The 25,182-nt window shown below is 41.8% G+C and overlaps 1 protein-coding gene across 2 annotated transcripts in view; it reads right to left on the bottom strand.

Annotated features, from left to right (window-relative positions):
- Positions 1-4,984: 4,984 nt before the first annotated feature.
- LOC310925270 (fibroblast growth factor 12-like) overlaps positions 4,985-25,182 on the bottom strand; it is a gene marked incomplete at its 5' end in the record, with an annotated part of 34,132 nt that continues 13,934 nt past the window's right edge. Inside the window, 5 exons of one of the 2 annotated variants that reach the window (XM_083887171.1) lie at positions 4,985-5,362; positions 8,684-8,882; positions 11,867-11,970; positions 13,317-13,424; positions 16,052-16,250. In XM_083887171.1, coding sequence (XP_083743297.1) covers positions 5,211-5,362; positions 8,684-8,882; positions 11,867-11,970; positions 13,317-13,424; positions 16,052-16,250 — 762 coding nt within the window. In that variant the 3' untranslated portion in view covers positions 4,985-5,210. Of the gene's footprint in view, positions 5,363-8,683; positions 8,883-11,866; positions 11,971-13,316; positions 13,425-16,051; positions 16,251-25,182 lie in introns of those variants that run through there. The other variant, XM_083887172.1, reaches the window with a different exon arrangement.

Here is a 25,182-nt window from a genome sequence, read left to right as displayed (position 1 = left end):
AAAATATTTGCAAACCTCTTAAGGAATAATTTTAATGATTTTTTTGAAATTCAGGAAATGATCCATTTGCCCTGATGCACTTTGACAGTGAGCTGACTTTCTTCAAAAAAACAAAAAGTATCTCGGAATGATACGAAATGTACGATCATAATAGTCTGCATTGACCTGAACAAGGATCCATTTAAAATATTTGCAAACCTCTTAAGGAATAATTTATATGATTTTTTTAATTCAGGAAATGATCCATTTGCCCTGATGCACTTTGACAGTGAGCTGACTTTCTTCAAAAAAATAAAAAGTATCTCGGAATGACTTGAAATTCACCATCATAATAGTCGGCATCTCCCTGAACAAGGATATATTGAAAATATTTGCAAACCTCTAAAGGAATAATTTTTATGAATTTTTGAAATTCAGGAAATTATCCACTTGCCCCGATGCACTTTGACAGTGAGCTGACTTTCTTCAAAAAAACAAAAAGTATCTCAGAATGACTTGAAATTTACCTTCATAATAGTCGGCATCGCCCTGAACAAGGATCGGTTGAAAATATTTGCAAACCTCTTAAGGAATAATTTTAATGAATTTTTGATATTCAGGAAATTATCCATTTGCCCTGATGCACTTTGACAGTGAGCTGACTTTAGTTACAAAAACAAAAAGTTTTTCAGAATGACTTACAATTTACCATCATAATAGTCGGCATCGCCCTGAATAAGGGTCCATTGAAAATATTTGCAAACCTCTTAAGGAATAATTTTTATGAATTTTTGAAAATCATTCATCCGGCCAGAACCAGTGTTATGTGGAAATTGACACAAGTTACAAGCTGCTCGCATAAGTGAAATGCACCTGAGCAAGCACACTCTGCAGTTCCCCCGGAAATGCATTCTAGTTATTATTATAGCCTATTATGTTCCTTATCATGCATTAGCATAACTGAAAAATCTTCTTCAGCTCCCAATATGGGAATACATACTTCCTACAGGCACTGCACTAGTGTAGAATAAAAAGAGTTTCAGTCACTGTGAGAACAGTGTTTTCTGTAAATAACACAAGGATTGAATTTGTTTTTCAATCAGTTTTGTCTTTAAAGTGTTTGTTTTCCACTTTACTTTACTTGAGGTTGATGTCTTTTCAGAATACAAACAAAATCTTAGTTTGTGAGTGCTGCTTCGTGGCTCATAAGTTACTGTTGTGTTTGTTTTTCTTTTGTTGTTGAAACTGGACTCTCAACAATGACCTCACATATCTCATGTCCTCTTGTAATAACTTTCAGAGACATGTTTGCTTTGGACGCTGTCAACTGGATTCAGACTTAGAGCAACAGAACATTTAAAGGGATAGTTCTTGTGCAACCACTTAGCAAAAAGCTCATCTATTAAACTCCACAACACGGTAAATTTACGATTGTTAAAGAATATTTTGTTCACTGCTTCATCTTGCTGTTATACAGTTTTCTCCTACACAAAATTCCATTAAGAAATGTAGCATTTTTAGCTCACAGGGACACGGGTTTTACTTTTTACCGATTTTCCCTATGGGCTTTGGTGCAGGAGAGTGAGCAGTTTACGAAATTTATCCGTTGGAAAAGGCAGTCTTACAGCAAAATAAATCACCCGACATACTCTTAAAAGTATCATATACTTAATCTGACATGTTTATAAAACATGTTTTCACTGAGCCTTCATAATTCAGGCTGGTTCCCACAGCTCTGTAAATAAGTAAAAAAAAAAAAAAAAAACGAGTCACACACTTCAATATTTCTATGATTCTTTTTTTTATTTTTCAATCATCTTTTAAATCCTGCGGCTTATTTGCGATGGCGTTTTTTTTTCTTCTTCTTTTTCTTATATATGATGCGATAGATGACTGTGTCTCAGAAAAGGTGCAAACATCAGCAAACACAAAGAAAGATCAAGACATTTCCACTCGGCAACTGTTCCTCCTCCTCCTCCTCCTCCTCCTCCTCCTCCTCCTCCTCCTCCTCCTCCTCGTCCTCCTCCTCCTCTTTGTTGCTTTAATGACATCATCATTTTGTGCCAGTGCTGTGGACAAACAGCGCTGCCTACAGGCCGACTTTGGAGGTCAACAGGTCGACTCAGCTGCACTTTAATGATCACCAATAATGTCATCGTGATAATGATAATAATAACAACAACATTATCATCATCATCGTGACTATTGCTAAGTGATAAGTGTGTGAGTCGACCGTTGTTCTGTCTTAACTTTAGTGTCTGTTCTAAGAAACAGCCTTAAAAGGCGAGAATGGATTTAACATTATCACTAAAAATTCACAACCATAGCGTCACGCAAACGTTTAAGTTATCAAAGTAAAACTGACAAACTGGTGCAAATCTTTACCCGTCCATGTTTTTTCTCCCATGGTAATCGAACGCACCGTTAGATTAAGTCGTTTTGGATTAATTTTGTTGAAAGATGGTTGGATTACGATACCAACAGCTTTGGGGAAGACAAAACATTCACGGGCGACGAACTTGAGACGACGTGGACTCTGACGTCTCTACGTGGACCGAGTCAAAACTTCAAACTGGAAGACTTTCTTGAGGCAGTGCGGTGGACTGTGATTGGTACGTTCCCTTTCCCCCCTACATCTGTCCATCCATTCATCCACTAAATACACAAATACACGATATAAAAACAAAACAATAAGGGAAAAACTTGGGGCCTGACTTCGACCCTCGTCCCTGACTTCGACCCCCGTTCCTTGACCTCGACCCCTGCCCCTGATCTCGACCCCGTCCCCGACCTCGACCCCTGATCCCTACGCTTCATTCTGACACGTCAGGTTTAAACATTGCAGCAGAAACAGCACAAATAGCAGCATGCATCACAGTTCTCCACATGCAGACAATCAAATGCGTCACGTATGTTTGTTTTTATCATGTCGGCTGACGGAAGACGATCAAGTTTCCCAAAAAACGACCTGAGTGTGGAGTTTTCAGTCTTTGTGGGGGGGAGCAGTTTTGTCGTTGTTAAATCATTAAATCCTGAAGATGTAAACAACCTGTACAAATGATATTTATATATATATATTATATTCCGCAGGAGAACGAAGGCAGTGATAGAGAAAGAGAGATAAATAAACGAGGGTTCATTTTGCTAAGTGGGCTCTGACATTTTGTTTTTTTTGTAAACGTGAAAAAATGTTGAACATGTTTTTTGGGAAACCTGGTCATTCACGGGGTTTAAGTGAAGAGAAGAAGTCGGTTAAATGTCTAAATGTCGGTAAAAAGGCAGTGCAATGACGCCACTCTGGAAAACAAGATAATCTTTTTTTTTTTTTTTTTAAATGACTGGCTGTGAACTTTAAACTGGTGAAGGTGATTTTCAGATGCATGATGCACGTTTCAGGGCAGTGTGATGTTTCATCTACGTGAAGCAGGGCAGTGTCACCAACACCAAGTCCCGTCAACCGACACCTGAACGCGTCCGCGCGTTTCCCGTGTTATTCTCCGCTTTGACGACACTTAAATATTTGCTTTGCTCAACAACCTTGTGACAAATGTCTGAACTTTGTTTCCATGAGCTGAGAGGCCTTTAAGTCCATAACCATCTAAAGTGATTTTGATCAACATTCACCCGTCTGTCTGTCTGTCTGTCTGTCTGACTCTACAGTAGCAGGAATACAAACGTTCAAAATATGTTTGCGACTAAAGTACGATCTGATTTGCGTGATAAAAGGAAGAAGGATAATATACAGTGTTAGTGCAGATTTCTACACTTAAAGACACAATCACCTGCATGACATTCCTGACTTAATTTAATGTAAAATCTAATGCACTGAATCACCTAAAAACGAGAGCAGCAGGTGGAGTCGTCGAGTCTGAGTCGAGTTTCCGTACCTTAAGTACGCACATGTATTTATTCCTATTTTATTGTGTTGTCATGTCGAGTCGTACCTTGTCGTGCGGCGTTGTTGTGTGATGGTTTGTGTACAGGTGAGCGAGACGCTCTCCTCTGTGCTGTCAGAACTGGATCGGCGTGGCACAGTTAAGCTGCTTATCTTTTCAATGACTCCTTTGTATCACGGAAGAACGTACATAAATATACCACCGCAATCAATACTCACTACCCTACAGGCAGAAAACTAACACGTTTCATTTGTGTGCACCTCGCTGTCCTGCTGCTAATTTTAGAAACGGACCGCTTTTTACATTATTCTGCTGCTTAACGTCAGTTTTAAGTCCATCTCTATACGATGAAGTGATCTCGGCCACGATGTGATCGTAGAAGAACGAACGCCGGTCTGAAAACTCGTTCAAAAACCTGACAGGAACTAACGTGGTGACAGAAACTGGTGCAAATGAGTTCCTACTAATGTATTTTTTTTTAAAGCTGACCATCATCTCATAGATTATTTATGTTTCTGCTGCAAGGACGGAACGAAACCGATGTAAAAAAAACAGGATCACGGAAATGATCGGCAGGAGCGCGACTGTCAGTGATCCACACCTGGACGAGGCTAACGCTCTCTCAAGTCAAATTCCCCGCTAGCTCTTTTTTAAACAGTAGTGTCTGCAAACAACAATAAAAACAATAAAATAAGACAAAATCAGCTGGAGAAGAAGTAAAAAACAAACGTTTCTTTTCTAACCGGACAGAACAACACGAAGAAGAAGAAGAAGCAGCGTGACGTGTCAAAAGTGCGCGCGTGGTTGCATTCATCGAAATGGCGTGAAGTGAATTTTCCTACATGGCTTTAAAGCTTTGGAGTTTCCGAGCGCTTGCTCCACTCCAACAGTCAGCGTGAAGCAAATATGACAAATGGCGGCCCGCGATGATGATGATGATTACAGTGGCGATGAAGAGCAGGTGTGCTAGCTTCCTGCTGCTGTTTCAGCAGGGATTTTTGCATAAAATGTAAATCATCATCATAATCAATGTCCTGATTTCTCAAAGAAGCCCCGCCCCTTCCCTCAGCCCCCCCCCCCCCCCCCCTCGCCCCCTTAGATTTAAAATATTTTTATGAGCAAGAAGATTTTTTTTCTTTCTATGATTTTTTTTTGTTTTGTTTTGTTTTCTTTGTCGTCGCCCGGCTGCCATCGTCGCTGTGGCGTTGTCGTCGTTGGTGTGGTTGTCGTCGTCGTTGTTGTTGCTGAACCGAGGGAGTGTTAAAATGGGAGTTCGCCTCCTCCTCCTCCTCCTCCTCCTCCTCCTCCTCCTCCTCCTGTGGGGGGCGCTGCAGGCTATGACCCATCCTGCTCTGTGGAGTCCTCCGGCTGCTCCTTCTGCTGCTCTAGGATCCCCGCACGCTCCTCGCTGTTCATCGTCGGGCTCCGTGATGATTTCAACAGCTTCTCTTCAAGCTCGTGCAGCGACGGCTCCTTATACATGCAGACTGCAGAGGGGAGGAAGCACAACATCGTCAATATATGGATTATTAGAATATCTACAAAGACGGCAAACGCAGCAGAGTTTATGAACCAGCAGAGGCGGTGAAACACTCTCTATGCTGATGACACTGTGATATATATGAGCTCAGATTTTACTCCAAACCAGGTCAGCATTTAATACTATGAACTTTATATTATATATATATTAGGGCTGTCAAAATTAACACGTTAACGCAGGATGATTAATTTGTGGAATTAACGCGTTAATTTTTTTAACGCATTAACACACTTTCTCTCTTTCATCCCGCTACGAGTAGACGTGCAGTCTATGAACAGGCAAGGCGGCGGGCAACTGCTTAGGGCCCCGAGCCGATATGGGGGCTCCAGACACTCGGAGCCTAAATGCATCAGTGAGCAGCTGCATCCCCGTCTCCCTTAAACAACAAGGGTTGATTTGCATTGACATCTCAGTAGGAAACCTCCCTAAAGGGGCCCCACGTCTCCTCACGTTAACCTGTGTGAAGCTGAAGGAAAATGAAGAGGAGTTATCAATCAGGAAGTTAGAAGAGGAAGAAAAAAAGAAAAAGAAAGAAAGACACACAGGTGTAAGTGGCGCTGCTGGCGCAGATAATGATATAATCATAACATTAACAGTCACTGTCTAACTAACGGGGACACAGACAGCAGCTAACATTAGCGTCAGAATGCTAGCTGACGCTAACGCTAATGCTAACTAGTAGAAGCAGTGCTTCAAAGTGCTGATGAGGAATTTCCTGCTGTGGGTTTAGTAAGAAAACTATTTAACTTCTATACTTTATATTTTGTTTATAATGTGAGTTATTTACAGTGCAATGTATAGTTTTTTTTTTTAAGTTATTTACAGCATTTTTTTTTTTCTATTTATTTATATTGTCTTATAATGTGTTTTTATTTTTACAATGTTATGTTTATTTTTTACTGAGTTTGTATAGGTTTTTACAAGTTATTTACAGTATTTTATTGTTCTTTACATTTATATTTTCACATACTTTATTTATCTCTCCGTTCCTACAACAATATAAAGAGAAAATTAGAATTTTTTGGCATATTTACGAATGGTAATTAATCGTGATTAATCCACAGCTACCCTGTGATTAATCAGATTCAAAATTTTAATCTTTTGACAGCCCTAATATACAGTGCTTAACAAATGTATTAGGACCACCAACCAAAGCCACAGCTGCCCTAAACTAGCGTTACAAAATTCACGTATCTGTACTTTATTTATATTTCTAGCAACTTCTGCTTTTTACTCCACTACATTTCCTCTCACTATCTTTGTTACTCGTCACTGCCAAATAAAATCAGAAGAAGAAGAAGTTGTGGCTTAAGTGTCTTTGCTCAAGGACACATAAAGACTAGGAAGTGAACCCACAACCTGTCAGTTGAAAGACCACTTGACCTACCACTGAGCAACCATGGTTCAATCCTAACTCCTCACTTTTTAAAATAAAACTTAAGTACATTTTATATGAGACAATTACTTTTGATACTTAAGTAAAGTAAATGTCATATACTTTAAGACTTTTACGTAAGCAATATTATATATTTTAAAAAAGTGACTTAAATTTCTACCTAAGTCATTTTCTGCTAAGATACTCAAGTATCCCTTTAAGGTACTTTATATATGACAGGGTTTCTGTAAGGGTAGTAAGTAGAAGCTCTTAATGATCTTTTTAATGCTAAAATATAAAATAAAATGTTCAAATTTACTGTTTAACATGAAAACAGAAAACAACAGTAAAGCACATTATTATAATTTCTCAAATTATAGTTATTTACTTCCATTACTGAAGAGAAAACTTCGTTTTAGTGGTTAAAAGCTCAAATTTGGGTATAAAAAGGTGAATTCAGTTTTTTATTTGCCAAAGTTTTTGAAAGATTTCTAAAATATTACAGGTGGTTCAAATAAATGTTAAACACTATGTATATATACGTATGTGTGTGTATATAGGTACAGGTGTGCGTAGAAATGGGGGTGAAGGGGAGACATTCAAGGTGAAGGATGAGTCACAGAGAGGAAGAGGAGAAGAGCGATGAAGGTATTTTTAAATGAAGGTGGAGGGGGGGGAGGAGACAGAGCAGCAGAAAACTGAAATGGAGCTTCATGTTTCCTCCATCTGTGATATTAGAGCTCCAACTCGACCTCACACTGACAAGAGGATGTCCTTCACCTGAGCGCCTCACTTTTCCACACCCCGTCCACCTGTTTAACTGTCCAAACTGTCCAAACTGTCCCGTCCACATCAAACAAAGACAGAGACAGAGCTCCGCCTCCTGCATCCTCGTCACAGGTGTTCATGTTAATCTACCATAATGCAGAGACTCGTCGAGTTGAGCGATATCAATCGTATCAGTGATAATGAGTGATGGAGGTGTGTGTCATCATCATCCTATAAAGTAGTTTTTTCTTTAAAGGAAAATAAATAGCAACATCTAAATAACATAAACATAAATAAAACAACTAAAATAAATAAGAAAACTTGTGTGCTTTCCTATTTGAAACACAAATAATTAGTGCTGGGCACGTTAACAGTGTTGACGGCCTCTGTTTCCATGACGACGGACCGGAAAAAAGCGCGCGTGGCGCCATGTTTTTACGTGACTCGCAATTGTTAAATTGAGTCTTAAGTCACGCTTAACTTTAAAAACAGAGGCACACATACGCAGTACACAGGTACGCTAGTTATTTGGGGACCGTACCTATGTTCCCCGGGTCCTATGTTCCCCGCTTTGTATGTGACCGGGGAACATAGGACCCTTTCTGTAACCCTTATCCTAACCCTACCCTTTTTCAAAAAAAGAGTTCTATGTTCCCCTGTCACATACAAAGTGGACCTTTTTTGGGGAAAATGGGGAACATAGGACCCGGGGAACATAGGTACGACCCCGTTATTTGTAGCACTGCTCTTTTCGTTTAATAAACAGACCGATCCAGTTCTGCTATTGGTGTGCTATCGGTGTGCTATCGGCGTGCTATCGGCGTGCTATCGGCGCTAAAGGAGCAAACACAGCTAACGTAGCTAACTGGTAAACGAGGCCTGGACGCACGTAAACATGGCGTCACGCGCGTCTTTTTTCCCGGTCAGTCGTCATGGAAATGAATGTCCGTTAACGTTAGCATTGACACCGTTAACGTATTGAACAAATAGTCAAACATAAATACAAATAACTACATAAATGTTATTATGTAACAAAATATAAAAATAACGTTCACAACTACACACAAATGACATCAGTGACAACCTTTGTGTGTGTGTGTGTGTGTGTGTGTGTGTGTGTCTGACCTTCGATGGGTCTGGGGACAAAGTGCGAGCAGGGTTTGGTCTTCTTCACCCGGTTCCCCTTCATGATGACGCCGTCCTTGTTGAGGCCCAGGAACCAGGCGCGGCCCGACTCGTGCTGCCGGTACAGCGTCGACGAGTAGATGACGTAGTAGTTTTCGAACACGGACTCCTTAAACTTACACTCTGCTGTGAACACATCCTGACACACAGAAAACACACAGGGAATCAACTCCAGTGATTTTCTTTGTCCAAGGAAGGAAGATGCAGAAGATAAAGAAGAAACATTTTGATTCAAAGTACGACAAACTTACCATTTTTGCCTCACTATGCCTGTACAAGAGGACAAAAATGTTGTTTTTGACAAACTACGAGTATCCCTGACCAAAGAGAGGAATTTCTTTCGGGCTTTCAACAAGGAGAAGATCAAGATGTTGTGGAGAAGAAGTAGGAAATCATGAATATTGCCTACAAAGACATGCAGGTCAAGAACGAATGTGACAAAAGAGCCTTTAATTAGAATATGGTAAGTGAAGCAGAACAGGCTGCAGCCAAGAGAGACATAATCGAGGTCTATATATAATATAATATAATATAAAGTAACACCAGCACCATGTTCATCAAAGAAGAACAAGGGATCATCCATGAAGGAGGAAACTGTGAGATGGGTTCAATTTAAAGGAAGTGCAGCAGCTGCCAGAACCCAAAGAACCTCCACAACTTGAGCCTGAGGTGACGATTGTAGGAACAGACTTCAGCCCAGCCACTCACGCTGAAGTAACAGCAGCATTCGAAGCAATGGAACGTGACAAAAAGCAGCCGGGAAAGATTCTGTTGAGACGGAGATGCTGAAACCTAACTGTGTCACTGTGTGTATGCTCAGTGGAGGCGTTGGACCTCCTGAAGACCCTGCAGTTCAACATCTCATCAAGGCTCTCAGCTCCAGTCTTCACCAGATCCTCGTCTGACTCGGTCTCCCTCAAAACTCCCCTCCAGATATAACAGGTGTGTTTTAACAGGTGGTCGAGGAGGAGCAGAGTCAATCAGAGCAGAACAAAAACAAGTTCCACACAAGGTAAAAAATCCTCCTCTGACCATTGACACTGTAACACCTGTTCTCCAGCAGACTCCACTTGCTCCCCATTAAACCTCTCAGCCCCTCAGTAACTCGCTGAACTTCCCCCATTCCAACGCTCGTCTTCAACTCAACAACAAAGCAGCGTCGATGTCTCACACAGGAACCACAGCACTTCCTCCTCCATCTTCACTCACGAAAGAACAGCTTTTTAAAGTTTGATGGAAGAGACAGACATGAATAATACAGGACGGACTCAGCGAGGACAAGCAGCTGTTCTCCGTCTCCGCATCTGTCCTCTTAGATTATTATAAATCATTATTCCTGTGTCCAAACATAGCCTGAAAACAAATCCTTTGTTGTTGCGTTTTTTTTGGGGGGGTTTTTTCATAAGAAACTTGAGATGTAAAATGAGTCTGAAACTAAAACACAGGATGAACTAATCTGGATTCATCCTTTATTCATGACTCTTTTTTTTACAATGCGGCATCAATCTACTCGTCTTCCTGTTCTCCAAGGTCGGGTTCCCTGGTGTTCCCTGGACAGGTGGGAGACACAACACCAAGGTGTTCTGGGTCTTCCCTAGAAAAGGGCTGGTGGAATCTATCGTTAAAAGCATCCTGACCAAATGTTCTCTTCAACAGCTCTGCTGCTCTCATCCTGTGGACGTCTACGGCTATTTTCAACTGCTTGCATCTGTGATCTGCTTTACTCACGACCACAGTCAAGAATTACCTCACAATTAACTTCATCTTTCTCTGTAATATAAGGAATCACAATTATTATTATTATTTTTATTATCACTTCACCAAGTTAACATGACATTGATACCCAAATGCCAAAGAAGCGGGCTGAGTTCTCCATGAGGACGAAGAGGAGAGAGGGAGAGTAACAAGGTGCAGAAAAACCACAGAGCAATAGTTCCTGCATTTAAAAAGGGGGAGGAGTCTGGGACAAGTGATGTAAGCGAGGTCTGAGGGTGCTTTCACACCTACAGCATTTGGTATAATAATCCGGTCCGAGACCACCCCCTTCAGGCCGGTCTTGGACCGCTTTATCCAAGGCCCTACTTTGATATGATTCGTACCAAAGTAGGGCGGATAAATGAAAGCAACCAAACCAAATGGGACGAAACGGTCTAGTTTAATGCATAATGGATATGAGATAAGGGATAACCCCGGATTTCCACCGGGTGCGTCAGCGCCTCGGAACCTCAGTTCTCTGCCCAACTACCCACGTCTGTTTTTCTGACTGGTGCAGACCAAAGCAATCCAACTATAGGTGTGAAAGCACCATAAAATAGCCAATGAAGAAAATTTGAATGCAGTAGCTGGTGTTTGACCAGAGAGGCAGTAGCTACACGTATTTCAATACTTTACACCAGGGGTTCTCAAAGTTTTGATACCTGAGGCCAATTTAGGAACCCAACATTGGACTGATGGCCGCCAAAGGAAAAAAAACCAGAAAGAAATCCCACTTGTAATAATTTTAATGACCAGATTGCAGTTCGACAGTTTAGCGTTAAGTAATATAAGCGTTAATATAATGTAATTTAAGCATTAATATAATAACGATTTATAATTTACTGGGTAATTACCCAGTTTGGCCATTGTTCTTACCTTCTAATTACAGGTTAATACCAAGTAACACATTTCTGTTACCAGATATTAACTGGGTAAATAGCTAGTAATTGGGGGCTGTAGCTACCTGCTTATTACCAGCTTATAACACAATAATACACTAAAATTCACTATATAGTAAATACCCAGTATTTTTGTTTACACTTATTGGTCTGTATCCAGTAATGTCCAATAAACATTTAACAAGCTTAGTACCTCCTGAATTAAAACGATCAACTGTAATTCATTGCAGGGCCGCCAGAAATGTCTCTGCGGGCCACCATTGGCCCCCGGGCCGCACTTTGAGAACCAATGCTTTACACTAAACTGTGATGCACATATACACTGGCTTTCACTTTTTAAAAAAAAAAGTGGTTTAGTTACACTTAAATCACGTCGCCATGCTGTTGCATGATGACTCCATCACAACCACTCATGATCTTTGACATGACATCATCAACACACACTGAGCGTCTGCTTTGTGCCTCTTACTGATGTGTAGAGGAATCCCTCTGCGTTCATGGCCACGTAAAGTCCCGCCTTCACGCCCTGCATCGCCACGACCCTCAGGCCCACGGGGATCAGGTTAAACAGAGCTGGAACGACGAGAGACAGACAAGACACAGAGACAGAGACATGACTTTTGAAATGAGCAAGTATCATGTTTTCTTCATGTTTTCACTGGTTTGGACCAGTGGTTCTCTCAAAGTAACACCATTATCACCAACGTGAGTGAACTGATGTTTCCTGATGGTTGTTTAAAGGTCCCCTATTGTGCAAAATCAACTTTTTAATCTTTTAGTACTTATATTTGGGACTCAGTGGGCCATACCAGTCCCCAAAATGTGAAAAAACAAGACTCAGTCATGTTTTAGTGGTTCCACTTTGTGTAAGTATAGGCGATAAAACACGGGATGTTTACACCTCCTGACCAAGGGATGACAGTGCGGACATTTCACCGTGAATGTTGGCACCCCGCCAGGTAGAGTACTTCACAGCTCCACCGTGGCTCCCCCTTGTCCCTGTGAAATACGAGACTGCAGGCGAGGGAGGAAGAGTGGCTGCACAGCGGAGCAAAGTGTTTTACACAAACTTCCAGCCTCAGAAGATTTTTGTGTCCAGTGGATGTATTTTATTTATGAAAAAAATGTTCACAAGCTTCACAAGCCCTTTGTTGTTGATCGTGTGTGTAAATTCCTATGCTGGAGGGACACCTTGAACGCACCAGTTACGTGCCTGCGGTTAGCAAGTGGCGTGTGTGGATCGGTGATATGAGGAGCACGCGTTTGAAAGCACTGCAGAAAGATGTAGATGTTGTCCTACATTTCTTCTCAACCAAAGGCTTCCTTTCTGTCGTGTTTCCACGTTCTCTCCTCGTGTTGTTGATCCACACACGTCACTTTCAGCCGCAGTAACACTGGTGTGTTCAGGGTCTTTTTCTAGCATGGGAATTTACATACACGCCGCTACGCATTAATCGTTTTTCTTCGATTTTTTTATGATCCCGAGAAGCCAAAATTGTGGTCACTCTATGCATTACAGGGAAACTCAGTAACAACGGGTATTAGTATGGGGTATATGGAGCGGGGGTTGTGACGACGCTGCATGACAATAGGTGATAAGTGGCGACAGTTAGATCGACACTCCCCTGGAAGCAGTGGATGTGTGTTTACCTAGGTCTCATTCACATGTAAATGACCAGGCACAAAACCGAGCGTTCTGAAAAAGGCTGTTTTGGCAGAGTTATTGAACTGCTATTGTGCTTCATCCTTATGATATTTTGACTAAAGCATGACACAGACATGTTCATTAGGGCACCAGGACCTAGTTTAACTTGGGTTAATAGGGTATAATATGGGACCTTTAAAGGTTGAGTCTGTTACATTTCCCTCATTTAAAAACCGTCCCAGCAGCAGCAGCAGCAGCAGCAGCAGAGACTCACTGTAGTCGCTGTTCTCGTCCTTGTTTCCACTGATGGTTCCATCAGGCTGCATCTGCAGGAAGAAACCCTGCTCGCTGAAGAGACGCGTGACGATGCCCTTCAACTGCTCTGTGCACACACACACACACACACACACAGAGAGAGAGAGAGAGAGCAAAAGTCAGTTCAGGACCCATCACTGCTCTAAACTTACATTTATTATTCAGGTTCAGGGTTTTAACTTGTGTGCGAGCAACATTATCTGCTTTCGTCTCTTCACAGCAAAACACCACTGTGCTTTAGCACCGCCGTGTTCTGGAGGCGAGTCAACATCTCTACGGTCAGTCTATATGTGCACATGTACGTAGATCTCCTGCTGTCCTGGAAAGATGATACAGAAGTTGACTGGAACATTTCATTTGGAGTGAGCACACTAAGGGTGGTAAAATATTCAATATTATCACACGCCGCAATAAAATCCATTTCCACTATCACGATCATCATTCCAGGACGTCCACGATAACAGAGATCCTTGTTTTTCACTTTAAAGTGTGTCAAAACTTTTCTTTGCGCCACACAGGATATCTGGTGGCGAGTGACACATTTTATTTAATTTTTTATTTTTCCCCTCCCCATGAGTGACTCATCTTCCCCTCGGCTCCACAGAGGATCTTTGTTCGTGGAAATAAACCGAGACAGTGAGGACGTGATGAAGGGATGAGGAGATGGAGAAATGCTCCAGATGACAATGTGGGCCATTAAACACAGAAACAGGAGAGAGAAAGAGAAAGAGAGAGGCAGGGAGACGTCCTGAAACTCCACATTCACTCATCCCTGTTGCTATGGTTACGCCTCGCATCCACACACACAACTTCTGAAGTTTGCACAAAAGTGTTAACTTTAATAAAAACGCGACACATTTATTTTGTTAAAGTTGCCATATGTAAGAATGTGGCCAAAAACGGTTACTACATTCAAATTCAAAATACCGAGGTCTTATAGGTTTCGTTTTCTGACGTGACTGGCAACCCGTGGTTGCTCGGCAGCTGAGACTCTACTGACTGCAATGACTGGTAGACGGCAGTAGGTGGCGCCACATGCCAAAACATGATTTCCAAACATAAACATGATTTGCAGTCTGCAAAATATTTTTTTAAATGCAAATATTTTGTCTGTACTGTTGTTGTTGGTGAGTTCAGTTTGTTATATGAACATTATTCCTGAGTCTCTGTGACATATGAGGAGGATTTTATGGCCAGTTGCTTTAGATTTATTACATAATACACCTTTAATTCCACAATAACCTTTATCTGTCTGTAAATGGAGTGATCTGAGAAAGAACCGGGCTTCTGCTCCTCCTTTAAACTCCCACCAATCACAGGGCAGCTCAGAGAGAGTTCTACTAAGCAGCTGCACACGCTCGTCCCCTCAGTGAAACAGCAACAAAACTGTCTGCACTGCAAAACAACCCCGAGAAAGAAACTGTGTTTAAGAAAGAGTGAGACAATAAGTGTAATATTATAAATACGTGTCAGTGTGGACAGACTGAGCCTTTCTTCGGAGGGATGGTGTCAGGACATCTGCGTCTTTGTCTGCCTGTGCTCATTTCACGAAGAGAAGCTCAGGACAAAGAGCCTCCATCCCACAAGTGATGTAACGACAGAGATTGTGCGAATTAATCTGTGCAATTATGAGGCTTATACGGCAGCCCTTACACCCCTGTCTTTAAAAATAAATTGTGCCATACAGTGAAGTATTGATTCAAGGAGTTCAAGATGGTTAAGGATAGGGTTAGGGTTGGGGTTAGGGTTAGGCCAGAAGTAGTTATGGTTAAGGTCTTCAGGAAACAGATGTAAGTCAATGCAATGTCCTCTGAAGTCGTGGAAACCAGTGTGTGTGTGTGAGTGTGTGTGTGTGTGTGTGTGTGTGTGTGTGTGACAACAAGCTGTGAAATTTTATCATGTCTGAGGAAAAGCACACAATCACATGCTGCTTCCTGCACTGAGATGTGTTAAAGACAACTCATCCTTTAAAGGAGTAATTCAGCTTTATTGACAGTAGGAAGCACCGACACATACAGTATATACACACACACACACACACACATGTATTAGCACTGGCACTCATCCGTCAGACGGTCGGCCAGCGACAAATAATCTTGATCAACAATGACACTGCCTCAGATTAAATGTTTCGGGGGGGGGGGGGATAATTGTGCTCACTCACACCACATTGACAACAGATGACAAGTGACAGCGTGCTCATTCTGTGTCTGCATGAAGGGGGGAAATACTTTCCTTACCAGCAGATAGTGGAAGAATATATTAGTTATTGGAAATTGGAAACTGGAATTAAATTTGGTCTATCTTGTCAATCGGACACCAGATGGGCACACTGTAATGGACAATGTACCTACGTCACTGGTTCGTTAAAGGTTTTTCCAAACTATGCTGACATTTTTGGTCACTCACGCATGATCTGTGCCACAAATAACTCACGTAAAGCACCTACACAACGCTGGGTTGCACGGCAACCACCAGAGAAACTTCTGACCATCTTACGATGAACTAAGTCCAGCAGAGTGTAAGAAATATTGCTCATGTGGTGAAAATTGGGTTGAGGCTCTAACGTCCAAACAAGTAAGCAAGTACTGGAGTGGCTAAAGCTCTACTAACTGAAATGATTCAAAGGTAGTATCAGTATCAGCTTCATCCTCTGATATCTAAAGACTGTGTTTAACCTTCTCCAGAACCCACCTGGTTTCCGGCGAACGGGCTTTTTCTTTGCGCTGCAGAATCGAACTTTGCCGAAGACGCTGAAGATGTGCCTCTCGCACAGAGACCTCGGGTCTTTGGTGGGACTCGAGCGTCTCTTGTTGGTGGCGACCTTGTCGCTGTTGGACTCGCGGGCCTGCCGCTTCTGTCGGATCAGGGAGCTGGCGATGGCCGCCGCCATCTCCCCCGCGAGGTGGAGCGGAGCACACTGAGCACAAAGTAATCCGAGGACCTTTCAATCCCAAACAGGAGACATGTTGGAATGTCCAATGAGTCCAGTGGGAAACATTTGTCTTCAGCTCTATGGTCGATTCATCGTTAGAGACAGAAACGTTGCTGCAAGCCTCTTCTCTGGCTCACCCTTTCACGAAAAATGGCAAAAAAAACGCCAGTTTCTTCAAAGGCTGAAGGTCTGAGATGAATTAGGACAACTTTCATCCGTTTGCTTCACTTCTTCCATCTTGAACCTCTTGTTTCCAGAAGACAGGTTTGCGCCTTCACAGCGTTTGTTTCATCACGATCTCCACGATCGACCGATCAATTTAGACGTTGATGTATGGAGGAGTCCTGTTTCCTGAGTTTCTAGAGGAATGGGGAAAGTTTCGGTCGACTCCACTTTCACGAAGACGACCTGTCGGCAGCTTGAGCGACCGGGCGGCAAAGGACCGAGATGAGATGGTGTCGTTTCCCGACTCCTCGATGGAAACACATGGCTGCCGCAGAGACGCGTTCACGAGCCGACGAACCGGAGAAGGTCTGCTGCTGCATCGTGTTGGTGTGATGAAATCACCTGAACACCGCTGCCTCTTCACTCACCCGCTGCCACAACTTTCAGAAGAACAGAGGATACCGACACGAAGCGCGGAACAAAAAAAAAAAAAAAAAAACCCAACGGACAACAGAACTGCTCCACTTTACTCCTGCCTGAGCCTCCTCCTCCTCCTCATCCTCATTCCTCGCTGCCTGAGAGCTGCTGTATGTGACAAGAGGCTGAGAGAGAATCAGAGTGGTGAGAGAGTGAGTGAGAGAGAGAGAGAGAGAGAGAGAGAGCACCAGTCACAGAGAGAGAGTGATAGAGAGACAGGAGGTGGAGGTGTAGAAGAAGCGCCTAAAAATATTCTGCCACATGTTTCATGATGCTCCTACATCAGACGCTGCATAATCCTGGAACACGTGAACAGAAACCGCAGCTCCAGGTTTCACTTCCACAGCCTCGTATCCAGATGTTTAAAGGCGATGTCGCGCAGGTGAGAGCAGGTGAACGCTCCGTCAACCAGGCCCCGTTTACACCTCCCATAGAGTGGTCCTGTTGCACATATATGTTAGTTATGGAGGTCTACTTACATACATTAACTTGTTTTTATGGTCAAAAACCTCCTAGTTGCTGTAAATGAGTCGATAGAAATCTCTCCTTACTGAAGCTCTCGTCAGTCACGTTGTTTCAGACTGAAATTTCACACCCAGAAGACAGAGTGTGTTGTGATTGGCCAGACAGCGAGAGCTTTCCCAACTGTCTTCTGATTGGCCAGTACCTGGAAGTGACATAATTAGCACACCCACTCTCAGAAGCGCAGCTCCCCCCTCTGGAACGGTGGATGCACTGCTACTCATTATCAGAACATTGTTTTAAAGCGGAACTAGACCGGAAGTTCCTATTATCGCTGTTTTTTTTGGTGTGTATCTGCGTCATTACCTTGTTTACGAAGCCCTGACGGTTCGTAACAAACAGTTCAGCCACTGCTGAGAACGTTGTGTTTTATTGTAATCTCGGGGCTCAACGAGATCACTGAAAATCCCGTAATAGTTACGTAAACAGCGGTTCTCCTGAACAACCGATCGTCCTGCTCCGGGCACTAGTCCGGGCACATCCGGTTGCGTACATTGAATCACAGAAGAAGAATAACGTCCGTTGTGGAGGTGTTTCACGAGCAACAGTGTCTTCTGACTCTGGGTCTGACTCCGGTTTAAAGTCATAAAAGGGACTGAGGCGGGGAGTCGTGACGAAGCTATTTTTAAACACTGTTAAAACAATGTTTTGATAATGAGGAGCAGTGCATCCACCGTTCCAGAGGGGGGCGCTGCGCTTCTGAGAACGGATGTGCTGGATAGTACTGGCCAATCACAAGACTCTGTCTTCTGGGGGTGAAAGTTCACTCTGAAACATCGCGGCTGAAAAACACCGTCAGAAAAGAGGATTTCTATCGGCTCGTTTACAGAAACTAGGAGGTTTTTGACCATAAAAACAAGTTAATATATGTAAGTAGACCTCCATAACTAACATTTATGTGCAACAGGACCACTCTATGTCACCTTTAAACATTTTTTAAATAGTTTCGTCACGACTCCCCGCCGCAGTCCCTTTTATGACTTTGACCCGGAGTCGGAAGACACTGTCGCTCGTGAAACAACCTCCACAACTGACGTTATTCTTCTACAGAGTTAATTGGTACTACTATTCTACTGTTCTACGGGAGCTTTAAAATGATAAAATGTGTTTTCTGTGATCGGAGAGCAATCGCGTAGCATCTGACCCCCTTGTCAGAAAACGTGTTAATACACCTGAGGACGGATTGTTATCCGATCTGCCAAACCACTTCAGGAGGTGGTTGGAGACACATTGTGTCCACATTGAAGAGACGCGTGAATGCAGCGAGTCTGCGGTGAATCTCCGCTCCGACCACAACAGCTACGTGAGCGGAAATACGTCGGGGTTATCCGAGCACGGCTAAAGGCCACAGTTTACTTCTCCGACTGCGTAACCACGGAGACCCATCGAGCCTTCATAGTCCTCTGTCGTGGTGCTGGATACGCACTGCAATTTTCCCACCCGATCAGTAGGGGTCGCTACGCAAGGTTGTTGTGCTTCTGGCTACAGTGAGCAATAGCGTCCGAGAGAGAAAGACTGTTGTTGTTGTTGTTGTTGCAGCTGAATAAGAGTTTTAAGATCATTTGAGGCGAGAAATTAGCAATTTAGAGTCTAAACATGTGGTGTTTGTGTTAAGATATGACGTATTTATAGTTCGGCAGCGACGTCGTCGGCGGTGATCAGCACCGCCTCTGTGGACCCTCGTAGCGCACAGTGGCCGGCACAGAGCAGCGTTAGCTCGGCCTGTCCTGAGGACCAATCGCAGTCCTTGCCGTCTCCGTTGTCCCTTGACGGAGTGACGGACACTTAAAAAATATTTTGTGCAGCCAGAGACTCTCCGTCGACGTAGAGGGGTCTCCGTAACCGACTAGGAGCACTTTACGCAGAAGTATACATTGGGCTTCACGTGAAACCGTGCAAATCCTCTGCTCTCGACTGTTTTCCGCTCGTAGAACACGTCTTCTTTCCCCCTGCGTCAAAAAGTAAAGACGACTCTCCGAACGAGGCGACTGCAGCGTTACGATCTGCTCTTGAAGGATGAATCCTGTTCTCTTCAGCAGGTGTGAGCTCCACCTGACTCGCAGCTGATCAGTCGATCAGCCTCACGTCTCCTCTGTAGAATCCCGAGTAAACTGATCCCAAGTCTGTTGAGCGAAGATCCCGAGAGTGACGAAGTTAGCATCCAAGGACATAAAGGTTCAACACGAAACAATCATTAACTTCAAATTAACCGATCAATAGAGACAGGACTCAAGAAGTTCTCCTAAATAGGTCCAGTACCTTGCTAACTGATGGGTGCTGATGTGTTGATAAATGCCATGAGAAAATCTGTCAAACCACTTCAGCAGGTGGTTGGAGACAGAAGTGACAATGCAACGAGTCTCCAATGCGTCTCAGGAATACGTCGGTGGCTCAGAAGACAGCTAACGTGAAAGCGGTGACAAAAACTGAACTTTCTCCTTTGCTTTCGGTGTTTTTTTCATCTGTTGCTGGAGATCTTTGCAGAATGAGGGTTGGGGTGTTTGACGACGGTCGGACAGCAATCAGATCTCGGTGAGGTCACAAGAGACCAGTTATTAGAGTTATTACCAGGTGTAAATGCGCGTGGCGCTCTCAGATCGGTACGGTTTAAAGAGAGGAATCTGCCCCCTGGTGGTGGGTTAAGAATGACACTTTCTCTTCTCGCACAGTCCTCTATCACCTGCTATTATTACATATTCATTCTGGTGTCCGTCCTCACCATCCTCACTTATTTACAGGACAGTTGATGTACTGTGGTCAAACATGGTTTGTGTTTTAGACGATGAAACCTTTTCACAGTTTAATCTCAAGGGCTTTTGTGCGTTAACACTGAACACAAACGTTACAGGTAGGTAAGTCGAAGTTAAATTAAGATGTGTAAAAAGACACTTTAGACGCAATTAGAAAAAAGAAATGAACTTTAATCTGATCATCAACTCGTTCACATACATGTATGACCACACACACACACACACACACTCACACACACAAAGTGGGTGTTAATGAGCTGTGTGATCAGTTGTGGTGACACCTCAGTGGATTTTCTGTCCTTCAGTCTGGGACTCCGTGTTTGTGTGTGTTTGTGTGTGTGTGTGTGTGTGTGTGTGCGTGTGTGTGTGTGTGCGTGCGTGCGTGCGTGCGTGCGTGCGTGTGTGTGTGTGTGTGTTCAGGTATGTTTCCTAATCAATAGACTGCCTGCCTCATCAGGGGCCAGCAGAAAGTCACAGACACAAAAACACCAACAACACAAAACCGAGTACACACTGTACATATTAATACATATATATATATTAATAATATATATATATAAGTAGATGTCTTTCTTTTTTTTATTTTACTTCCCGTTTTTTGCATTCAGGACGGAGAGTTTGCAGTGAAGAGAAACAAAACGGTCAATATTTTTATTTTAACTGAGGGATTTTTTATAAAAATTGTGTGTTTTTTTGTGTGTTTTTTTTAAAGCAGATTAATCTTGTACTGCAGCGGCAAACATGAACCACAGAAAACCACATGATGATGACTGATGTGTTCAGCTTATAAACACACACACACACACACACACACACACACACACACACACACACACACACACACACACACACACACTGACGCATTCACACACTGCAGCTAAACCCCCTAAAATGGAGTGGGCAGATGAGAAAGAGAGAGAGAGAGAGAGAAAGATAAAGAGAGAGGGGGACGTAAATAAAAACACTGACTCACAAACACACAATACACATGTGCATGTGTGTGTACTTGTACAGTAAGTATGTCTTTGTGACGACCCAACAAAAAAAGAAAAAACACGTTGTAATCCATAGGAAATGAGGACATTTTAGTGAAGTGAAGACATTGTGGCTGGTGATCACACGTTTGAGGGGATTTTTGAGGGTTAGGATTAGGGTTAGGGTTACAGGCATTTAGACGTAAGGATTAGGGTTAGAGAATTCTGTTTGTTTGTGTGTGTGTGTTCAGTTCCACTCCATCATTCAGCACCTGAAGCCGATTCACTGACACGTTCTTCCTGCTGTTTATCGTTGTTTCTGTCACTGGGATCAACAAAGTTTTCAATTGGCACTGAGAAAAAAAAAAAAAAACTAAATAAAAACAGGAGCCACACTGCCACCTACTGGACAGCAGGGTAACTGCAGCTCACAGACACCTGATGATGATACTAAAACAATACTATTACTACTATAATAAGGTTAAGGTTAGTGTTGGTTACTAATACTAATATACTAATACTATACTAATACTAAAGACAGACCTAGTCACATGTTTGAAAAGGAGTATGCAGAAGTATAAACATATTTGTTCCTCCTCCATTCCTGTTACAACTCATTTTACATAAAGATTGTTGATTAAATAACGTTTAGATTTGTTTCATTCATGAAATGTACTATGTCATGTGTGTATTATAAGATATAAAAAATTCATAACATAAAAAATCATGAATTTTAAATGTGAATGAGAGCTTCAACATCAAACATTTAAGTCATACACACACACACACACACACACACACATGCAGGTTCCTGCAGCTATTCTACTAAAGACACTGCATTGACTTCCATTCATTTGGTCAGCCAACAGTCAAGCAACCATTAAACTCTCTAATCCACACCTACGGTCACTTTAGAGCATTGGTTCTCAAAGTGTTGCTCGTGGGCCAATGGCGGCCCGCAGAAACATTTCTGGCGGCCCCGCAATGAATTACAGTTGATAGTTTTAATCCAGGAGCAACTAAGCTTGTTAAATGTTTATTGGACATTACTGGATACAGACCAATAAGTGTAAACTGTACAACTGTATTTACTATGTCATCAAATGTTGGATGACATAGTGACACAGTATGACGTTTTTGTCAAATTTTGGACCGAATTTTTTTTTGAAAAAAATTGTCAAATTTGGAACGGCATATGTCATTTTTGTCAAAATTTGGACTAAATTTTTTTTTGACAAAATTTGTCAAATTTGGGACTACTATCCATAGTATTGAACAACGTTTTTGTCAAATTTTGGACCAACATTTTTTTCCCCAAAAATTGTAAAATTTTGAACAACATAGTATAGTATGACGTTTTTGTCAAATGTTGGCACAAAATAAAAAAAAATAAAAAATTGTCACATTTTGGACAACTTAGTATAGTATGACGTTTTTGTCAAATTTTGGACCAAAAACTTTTTTTCCCCAAATATTGTAAAATTTTGGAACAACATAGTATAGTATGTCAGTTTTGTCAAATTTTGGATGCCATAGTTAAATGGGATTTCTTTCAGTTTTTTTTCTTTGGAGGCCCTCAGTCCAATGTCGGGTTCCTAAATTGGCCCTCAGGTATCAAAACTTTGAGAAACCCTGCTTTAGAGACTCTGATTAACCTCTGCATGTTTCAGAGTCAAATCATTGGAGGCCACGTGTCTCACAGCATCAATCAAGGGTAATTTGACAGTTTAACGTACTTGGAAACAGAGCATACCAACACAGAAAGGATTCTTATAGATGTACAGACAGGGTTTTAACATTAGTATACATAACATAAATATTTTAAATGCCCCTGCAGAGTTAAGAGGTCTTTATGACGTCTAACACTGACGTTAGAATCCTTTTTGTCTTGGAATATTATAATATTCTGTCTCGGCGTAAGTTAAACTGTCAAATGAAGTGTTGTGATTGACCAACACCTCAAACATCATCGGTGTAGAGCTGCAACTAACTATTAATCTATCAATTATTAAAGGCGCCATATGTAAGAATGTGGCCAAAAACTGTTACTACACCCAAATTCAAAATGCAGAGGTCTTTTAGGTTTCCTTTTCTGACGTAACTGGCAACCCGTGTTTGCTCGGCAGCTGAGACTCTACTGACTGCAATGATTGGTAGATGCCAAAACATGATTTCAAAACATAAACATGACTTGATGAGATTTTTTTAATGCAAATATTTTGTCTGTATTGTTGTTGTTGGTGAGTTCAGTTTGTTATATGAACATTATTCCTGAGTCTCTGTGACATATTAGTAGGATTTTATGGCCAGTTGCTTTAGATTTATTACAAAATGCACCTTTAATCGTTTGGTCAGTTTTAATGATTTCTTTGATACATGGAGCAAAGAAACTGGAAAAATGTCACATTTAAGAAGCTGAAAAATGTGAACCACTGGTTTAAATAATGAATATTTGACCATTCACTGAGTAATTGTTTCAGCGCTACACATTTTCACTATGTAAGGTCTCTTTATAACAGAAAAGACCCTAAAAAGGTCACAAATACAAACACATTTGGTGGCGTTTTCTCTCCCTTTATAGTCGGTGAAATAATAAGAAAGATGCTGAGTGTGATCAGCAGAGGGCGACAAAGAGACAGATTAATTCCCGTTCGGTCTACATTCATATGTGATAGAGACTGGACAGTAAAAAAAACATGAACCCTGAGTGGCCCACAAATCAAATTACTACTTACTTTGAAAATCTACAAATGCATAATTAAAAAAAAAAAAAAAAAAAAAGAGTCTGAACCTGGCTTCAAAGACGCTGTATAAAAGATTTATAAATTCAGTACGAGCCATACATGATGTATATCACTTATACACACAGGAGGCCCGACGGAGGCTCATATTCACTCTGTTTTTACGGAAACTTTATGTCAACCAGCGAAGCGAAATCACACGGTTTGAGCTGTGCATATAGCTATACGACATGCTGAAGGACTGAGGACGTGCACAGCTGCTCAGGCAGAAATACACAACACTGGAAATACACACATCACTGTCAAGGACACACACACACACGGTGTTGTGTTTCTGTCACATGTCATGGATCTAAAATATTCTCGTCTTGCAGGAAAAATAATGTAAACAACAACATATTCAACAGTGCACACAACTACCTGTATAACAAGAAAACTACTATGTACTACTACTACTATATATAAATAAATGTGTCCTTTATCAGTCCCGCAGGGGGGGATTCCTTCTCTGCATTTAATCCATCATCTACTGGAAACCTTTCTAGAATTAGGAGCAGCGGCAACCCTCTGGTTACAAGCCAAGTTCCCTTTTCCACAGGCTTCCCTTTTACTAGTACTTCTACTACTACTATTACTACTTCTAAGTATAAGTACAGGTTGTACGTGGACAAGACTTGGCTGTGAGCTGAAGAAAGTGTCAGACACTGATAACGCAATTATAATCTGGTCATAATGTGTAAGTGTGTGTGTGTGTGTGTGTGTGTGTGTGTGTGTGTGTGTGTGTGTGTGTGTGTGTGTGTGTGTGTGTGTGTGTGTGTGTGTGTGTTCTTGTACTTGCGTCATACTGAGGACCTGTGAGGGTTTTTAACCAACAAAGTGAGGTCATTTTTACAGAGTAAGGACATTTTGGCCGGTCCTCACTTTGTATTCATTGAAATCACTTCCTTAGGTTGCTATATGCTATACTCAATTTGTCAAAAAAAAAAAAAAAAAATTTGACCAAATTTTTTTAAAATTTTGGATGACATAGTATGACATTTTTTCAAATTTTGGACGAAAAATTTTGGGTCAAATTTTTTTTTACAAATTTTAGATGACAAAGTATAGAATGACGTTTTTTGTAAAATTTTGGACCAAAATTTTTTTGTCAAAGATTTTTTCAAATTTTGGACGACATAGTATAGAATGACGTTTTTGTAAAATTTTGGACCAAAAATTTATGGTCAAAATGTTTTTTTTAAATTTTGGTCGACATAGTATA

The sequence above is a fragment of the Microchirus variegatus genome, assembly GCF_963457635.1.
Source record: "Microchirus variegatus genome assembly, chromosome: 3".
NCBI classification, from domain to species: domain Eukaryota; kingdom Metazoa; phylum Chordata; class Actinopteri; order Pleuronectiformes; family Soleidae; genus Microchirus; species Microchirus variegatus.
This window is presented reverse-complemented; position numbering and strand designations above follow the sequence as displayed.